The 8,431-nt window shown below is 40.9% G+C and overlaps 1 protein-coding gene across 1 annotated transcript in view; it reads right to left on the bottom strand.

The window, feature by feature from the left end:
• Window positions 1-877: 877 nt before the first annotated feature.
• The window catches only part of LOC122797686 (squalene monooxygenase-like), a 252,684-nt gene continuing 245,130 nt past the window's right edge, over window positions 878-8,431 (bottom strand). Inside the window, exon 5 of the mRNA XM_044066223.1 lies at window positions 878-1,126. Coding sequence (XP_043922158.1) covers window positions 878-1,126 — 249 coding nt within the window. The remainder of the gene's footprint in view (window positions 1,127-8,431) is intronic.

Below are 8,431 nucleotides of genomic sequence, written 5' to 3' on the forward strand. Positions count from 1 at the left end.
AGATGAATTTGTCCTGACTGCACAAGATGATTCAAAACACATTTGATGTCCAATGGGGTAACACCCTCCAGAAATATAGGCATAATGTTTTGTGGAGTTTGTTGTATGATCTCAAAGGCTGCAAATTTAATTAACTTGCTTCCCCCTATTGATCCCATATGTTGTTTTTAGGCTGTTGCAAAGTAAGTCTGTCTTTGCCTTTTCTATTTACTCACACTGTCTGACATGTTTCTCTAATGTCCTTTTAGTATATGCATCCTCACAGAAGTGCAACTGCATGTCATCAACAGAACATTCTCAATGTCTGTATTTACTGTAGGCAAAGCCCACACCCTCTTTGAACCGGGCAAGTTAATTTTGTGCCAGTGTGTCTCCACAGACAGAAATCATAGCACTGTATATTTTCTCCTCTCCATTAACTGTTTGGATTTTAACCACAATGTACAATGTATCCACGTCTTCCTTGATTCTGTTGAATATTACATCTACACCAGATTGACGGAGGTCTGCTGATCTAGCCATGGCAAGTAACCTCATAGCAGCTAGTTTAGAACTGTATTTTGGGTCTATATTAGTACACCATGAACAACTTGTTTTAGATGCAAAGGATCATAGTGGGTTACAGAGCTCTATTTCATCTGTGTAAAGTATAATCTGCAATGTAATTTGGCGTCTCGGAAAATAAGGAATGTGATTTCAGAAGATCTCCATCAACAATATAAAAAAAAAAACTTCCCTGCACCTCTGAGTTCCAATTTTAATCATAGACATAATCTTTGGGTGTGATAATAACTGTGCTAGACTCTTGATTAATGGTACATAATGAAAAGATCTGTGTTTGATGAATAAATTCTCCACATTTCTTCTTGCATATTGTTCAAGCAATTGGAATTTCCTCTGCATCCAAATAACTAAACTGCTTCTTAATAACACTGTCCTGGTGAAATGTTGCAACACCAGCAAAAGGGTCAAACAAATTGTCAAAAATATCCATTACATCTTTTTCAAGTTGACCTGTTCTGCTTGCTAAATGCTTCTTTAGCACTCTCTCCACCTGTTTCCTCAGGTCATCCAATAGTGATGATTGGTACTGTTGGACCCCAGCAACAATATCATTCATTCCTTTCTGAAAATGAGAGAAAAAGCTGGATGATGTAATTGATCATGGACATCATCAGATGGGCTACTCTGGATGCATGACAATTGCAGAACCTATTGTTCCTTATTTCAGCATGTGTGTTCATGCAGGATAAAGCATCCACTGCCCAAAAACAAAAACACTACTGCAACATTCCTCTATTCAGCAGAAGCCTAAGCCATATGAAAATTCTCTCTTTATTGCTGAATTAAGATAGCATCAACACCATCTGTGTACATCACAGACAGATGAGGAAATATATATTTTTTTCAGCATCCTGTCTGTTTCAGAATTAGAGCCCTAAGGTTTCAAGGGACAAAACATATATATTTGCATAAGCTTATGTACTATTGCATCTGAAAGGGAAACTGCAAGGCAGGACTGGAAGCAGCAGTGCCAAATCAGCTGACTACAGCAGGCAGTGCTGCTAGTGACAGAGCTGAACACCTATCATAAAAGAGTTAACATATTAACTACATGAGGGGCCAAACTGTACGAAGAACAAAGAACTGTAACTATAACCATCAAGAATTATGCAAAGCGTTCTGCATAATGTAACTAACCAAATGTTGTTCTCTTTTCTACAATTGCATTTTACCGGTGAGAGTGGATGCTTGGCTCTGGCATTTATCACTAAAGCAGTGGCATGTGGTGTCAGATCTTAAAGAAAGTGGAGATTTTAATGTAGTTTATATAGGAAGGACATAGCTCATAACAAGTCTATTGTTTGTGACATAAGACATTGTATGACGATTGAGGAACTATTGTTAATGATTCAATATTTAACAATATCCCTGAAAATTTAATACAATATTATTAGTATAGCCAGTTACTTAAAAGTATGGTCCATATCAGTCAAATGCCACAAGGTAAGTAACTTACTTGCACTGTTATAAGTCTGTGTTGGTCAATGCCCCTTTGACCTTCACCTGAGTCATATGTATGGAGTTGCTGATCACTGATGCGGGAGTTACATAAAAGTGAAGCCCATTCAATGTCCTGTGTAGTCCACATCACAAAAGTACTATTCCTTGAAACTGAGCAGTAATCATGTTTTCTTCTTATTTAGATTATTTTCATATTAATCCAGCTAGTCAGGAGAGTCATTATAATTAAAATTATTGAGTTATTAAATAGCACAAAAGACTCCCCTTTGCACCCCCAGTTTGTACATCTTTCAGTTCCTGATATCACGTCTACTACCTCCCACCTGAGGTGAGGAGGTTGAAGAAAATACACAAGATGGGATGAAGAGGTGTTTATCAAAATCTTTTTCTTTTAGTATTGCCAATGTCACCATGAAAAGTTTCATTTCATGGCCACAAAACAAAAGAAAATGTGAAATTCTAGCCTGCATTCCATTGCCCAATTTAATGAAATAACTGAGTTTTTGTATGATGCATGAGTTGTAATAAGGATGAGGTAATAGAATCTCTCAAAACTTTGATGAAACTGAGCTACTTACTTCTTGCCGTAGTACTTGGCTTTTCTCTGATTGCTGTTCACTTGGTCTGGTGTCTTCAACTAGGTGATCCAGGTATCTTTTCTTTACGTGATAATAGAATGAATTGTATACTCTATATTCTTCAGTGCATCCATCAATAGCACACATCAACCAAAAATCAGGTGTGCAGCTATGCAATCTATTAATATGGCTCAATAAAAGTTTCAATGACGTACTCTTAAACACACAACAGATAACGCAATGTCAAAGCATGTTGTTGCTAAAAAGCAAAGGCATGCATCAAATCTTCTTATCTTCCTATGTAAAAATGTTGTTCCAGCATTTACTATGAGTTCATCACATCATCTGGCCACATTGGGGAGGCCTATGAATACTTTTTATAATATATGCTATACAGTAATGCTTATGTATATAACCTGATGAAGTGAGGTGCACTTCATAAATTATACATCAGTTTTAAAGAATACCTCCATTGTCAGTGGAATTATTTCTTACTGTTTATGATACTTAAATCACTTGTCTTTTTGAAATGGTGCCTACTCATGAACAAAGCATGTTTCCCATTTATTTCTTAGTATTTATGATACTTAAATCACTTACATCATTTTGAAATGGTGCCTGCCCATTAACAAAGCATGTTTCCCACATATAGTCACCATTCAGTTGCAGTCGGCCATTGTTACTCCTCCAAGATAGAGAGCAGCACAATGAATGCATATCCAGGCATGGATAATATCACAACTGCAATATTAGAAGGTAATGTCAATTGATGGCAACCCACCGCCAATGAAGTGTGTGTGTGTGTGTGTGTGTGTGTGTGTGTGTGTGTGTGTGTGTGAAATGCCCCAAGTAGAGATAACTGGCAGTTAGTGTTACTTAGGCTCAAACCATGTACCTTAGGTAAAGAAGCAAGAGCCTGATTCTTTACTCCTGCCACTGGTGTTTCAAGGATTTGAGTGCATAGCTCTTAACTGTTCAGATCTTTGAGCTGTTTCTTCTGAAATTTCATGTTTTCTGGCAAATTAGTAAGGACTGGATTCACTAAATAATGACAGCCATTTAATTTTCAGTCTTCCTAACTTTCAGGAAATGCATGGTAACAAAAAAACTTTTATTCTAGCAACATTCTAAGATTATACAAGTAATATTTCAAATGTGTCCCTGGTTTTGGGCCTCTTACTCCCATAAATTTTGTTTTTTTCTAGTTGTTTTGTGCTACAAAGTTGAAAGATATGGCTGAGTGTCAAGTGCATTTTACAAGGAGGTGAGAGGTTTGGGGGAAGAGAAGTTTAGTGCTGCTTATATGTCGTCTGTTTCAATGTGCAACTATTGTTTACAAATTATATCATTACTATTCTGCTAAAGTACTTAAAAGCATTAGTAGCACAGCAGGGATTATACTTGCCTTTTAATGCAGAAGAGTGTGGGTTCTACATTAATTTCAAGTAACATCTACACCAAGCTCAGTGCTTTAAATATCCAGTCTGCAGCACACGGAAATAAAATTGTAAAAGTCCACAAATCACCCAATGTGAATTTCCACAAATCACACAATGTGAATTTCAAGTAGCACGTACACCAAGCTCAATGCTTTAAATCTCCAGTCTGCATCACACCAAAATAAAGTTGTAAAAGTCTACAAATCACCAACATGAATTTCAAGTAACACCTACACCAAGCTAAGTATTTTAAGTCTCCGGTCTGAAGCACATCAAAATAAAGTAAATGCTTGAAATTTATTTTATCATTCTTATGTAACCTATACATTCTGTGTAAGGCTCTATGCACACCACTGGGCACCACCTTTACTATCACCCTTGTTGGTCATCTCTATTTCTCTGCAAATACTTGTACCCCCCTTAAATGTCCTTCCTTCCTTTTTACCTCTCTCACTGCTTTGTGTTAATTCTGTGATCAAGGTGACCATTTTGTTACAGGACCTAAACTGGGACACTAGAGGGCCACCCTGGGAAGCCAGGTCTGCAACCCAATTCTACCAGCCCCCATGGGAGTGAAGATAGGGCTGCCATGTCATCTTGAACCAGGGCCAGCAGGTTGGCCTCCCATCCTTCACCTGGCACGGTGGGGATGTCACTCTGTGAACAGCACCACCCAGGAGGCAAGAGGCCACATGCCAGGAGGCTTGAAGCAATGCATATTTATCAGCACCTAGCACCATGGGGGAGCAATAATGAGATGTGCTGCAAAAAGCACAGAGATGGCGGGACCCAGGTTCATTTCCCCTGTGAGTTTGAAAGCCCTAGGTGCAAGGCAGAAGGGAGAACCTGTGTCACAGAAGTCTGGTTGAGGGACTGTTTGAGGTTTTGTGGTCCAGCAGAGTTCTTTGAGGTTGGGAAGATTCCCTGAGAGGCTCCAAGAGCGCATGCAACACTGCATGATTTGGCAGCAGTCAGGAAATATGTAAATCTGGAAAATAACTCTCTCTCCTGTGAAGAAGTGGAAGCCCAGAGGGGGTCCATCCTGATTGAAGTCTGGAAGGGAGAGAGAGGTGGAAAGTGAATGAGACAGGACAGCTCCTACCTGGGTGAGGGAGAACAGACCATGATGCCTCTGGGATGGAAGTCTGGAAGGGAGAGAGAGGCAGATAGTGGCAGGGCTGGGCGAGTTCCTGTCTGGGAGAGGGGGATCAGGCAGAGCTCCCCACAACAGAAGTCCTTAAGGGAGCACTGAGTTGGACAGTGGTGGGACCTGGAGATCTCCTGCCTGAGTGAGTGGGGTCAGGCACAGCCCCCCATGATGGAAGTTCTTAAGGGAGTGACTGGTGGGCAGTGGCGGGGCCTGGAGAGTTCCTGTCTGGGTGAGTGGGGACAGGCAGAGCTCCTCATGATGGAAGTCCTTGAGGAAGCACTAGGGTGGACCATGGAGGGGCCTAGAGATCTCCTGCTGATGTGAAGACATCCAACTTCACCCCATAACCGACGGCATCCTTGAAAAAATCTCAAAGTCCCCAGAGCTGTTCTGGATGGGAAAGCAGGGGGACACTGAAGCCTTCTTGAGAGCAGATCTGCCCCTCAGTGGCTGAGGAGAGTCTTGGAGAGGCAGACAGGATTGGATGGAAACTCCCCTGAGTGGGTCTGAGGGTATGAGCAATCCAACATGATTTAGCAGCCTGCAGGAGACATGGAGGCGGTAAGTCCTCTGACATGGGGGGCTACGACTGGGGATGGTCTCTTGGCCAGGTCAAAGGGGAGGCCGGTAGAGGTCAGCCCTGACAGAAGTCAGTAAGGGTGCACCGGGAAGATGGGTGTGGGGCCTGGAGCGCTAATGCCTGTGTGAGTGGGGTCAGGCAGAGCCCTCTACGATGGATGTCTTTGAAAGAATGACCGATGGATGGTGGCAGGGCCTTGAAGGCTCATTCCGGGGTGAAGGCATCTGACATTACCCCATACCCAATGGCATCCCCAAAAAGTCACAAAGTCCCCAGAGCTACTCAGGATGGGAAAGCAGGAGGACTGGCCATGCCAAGAAGCCAGGTAACCTTTCAGACTGAGTGGTCTAAACTGGGACATTTCTGTGTCCCAAAGGCAATGTTTGGGATTCCGGGACAGAGACTTCCAAACTCGGACTGTCCTGGAAAAACTGGGACAGTTGATCACCTTGTCTGTGATATCTAGTAAACTCAAACCTTATACTACAGCTCAATACCTTGCATTTCTCTTCTTCTACTGTTTCCTTTGCATTCCTGTCATTACATATTCTATAATAGTCTAAATACTGATTATTGTACTTTACTTACATTTCCATTGATTGGATTCCGCTAATAGATGCAGTCTGATTTCACTTTCTGTATGTATTTCTGTACCTAGCCTTTTTGGACACATTACTGTCCTGTACTTTCATTTGCTATAGTCAAACAGTATCAGCCAGTGTTTGGCTCCATCTTTTCTTTCTTTTAACTGCTCTACTGTCTCCTGCAAGCCTTAGTGGTGTGTATGAGCCTGAGCCATTATTTCAGTAGTTTTACTATAAGGTTGTGGATACTTTAGCAGGTTAAGGCAATTTTTTTTATCTTTAATGTAAAATATTGTATTTTTGTTTTTTGTAATTTGCTTTACTAACAGTATTCCATTGCAGGTATTTGTATTTGTATTCAGCAGTACTGTAGTGATTTCTAGCTGTTCTTTAATGTTTATTTTTGATTCCATCTATGTAGGACTATTTCTGGTATATTTTTGAGTTTGCTAACAGTTTCTGGTGTCTGTACATTAACCTGCCTAGCAGATAAACCTCAGACAGTATAAACTGTTTTATCAATTTGCAGGTTTGGCTTATTTATTGTTTAATAATCTATATTTAGCTACCTGAATCACTACAGTATGATGAGATTAGTGGTCTATTCTAGTTGTCTGTACTGATTGTAAAGACACTGTAAACTTAACTGGCTAATAGTTGAATTTTGTGGCATTTCTCTGCCTATAGATTGTGTCTAGTCACAACTTTGTTAGCGTATACAGTACTAGTCACAACTTTGTTAGTGTATACAGTATTAGCACTACTGCTTGGTTGAATTCTGAAGTACTTCTCTGACTACAGATAGAGCTATTTTATATCTCTGTTAACTGACACAGTATCTGATTAATCCTGCTATATATCTGTACTACTTAGGTGAAGGTCAAATTGTCTGATATCCCTTAATAGTAATACTGAGACTGCTTCTATAATTGTAGTTTCTAATGTCTGCTGACTATGGGCAGGATTCACGAGGCCTCCGTGTAAGAGATACATGGCTTACATGGAGGCTGCAGTTAAACGGTGTGAAGTCAGCATGTCATGCATATGCATGAGGGCATGCTCAATCACATCGAAGGCTAACACGGTCCGTGGAAGACAGTAGGGGGTGTGTCCGTAGGCCGAGCCCTGCAAGTGGACACGCCCCCAGAAGAGTAAAATTGCCCAAAGTAAACACCCATGACAGAGGCCATGGAAATGTGAATAAACACAACACAACACATGCCCCAACAGACTATGAACATAAAATATATAAATGAACATGTTATATATATTTTTTAAATCGTAAAGATGTTTGCCCATGAGTGCGCTTTTGTGGCGTGCCGTAGCTTAGCCACAGTTAGCAGTCAGTGGAAAAGGATATAAGAACTAAATATGCAAAGTAAGCCAAGAAGCAATAGCGTAGCGGTAGAGACGTCAGCTGAAGAGCAGGCATTCATGGTTCGAACCCCCACAACACCAATTTTTAGTTTTAGTAAAATAAGCACGAAACAAGTCCCTGACAAACATGTACACATATAAAATCATAGTTCATGTAAAATGTAATGAAATAGTCCATTTATTTTGAAGAAATATGAGATAACAAAATAATAAAAAATGCCAGGTGTGCCTATAGCTGAGCTACAATTTAACAAGGTGAGTGCATCTGCCCATAGGTGAGCAGTGGTTTACCAGATGTAAAATGAGTGCCCAAAGGTGAGCAGTGGTTTAACAGATGTAAAATGAGTGCCCAAAGGTGAGCAGTGGTTTAACAGGTGCAAAATGAGTGCCCATAGGTGAGCAGTGGTTCAACAGTTGCAAAATGAGTGCCCGTAGTTGAGCAGTGGTTTAACACTGTGAAACTGTGTGCCCCTAGCTGATCTGAGCATAATATGCATGCTGATAGCCAAATGAGGAGTAAACCAGCGTACCCCATTTGCACGGAGCTGCGCACCGCGCCAACAAGCTAACCAACGGGCAACGTTGAGCAAGCCGTATCAAAATTGCCTTTACACAGACACACCCCTCAGCCTGTCTAGACAGTCATAAAAAATAAAAAGCAGTGGCCAGGTTTGAACCCAGGATACTATGCCCCATAG

Source organism: Protopterus annectens, chromosome 3.part1, assembly GCF_019279795.1.
Source record: "Protopterus annectens isolate FY-2018-M chromosome 3.part1, PAN1.0, whole genome shotgun sequence".
Classification (NCBI taxonomy): Eukaryota; Metazoa; Chordata; order Ceratodontiformes; family Protopteridae; genus Protopterus; species Protopterus annectens.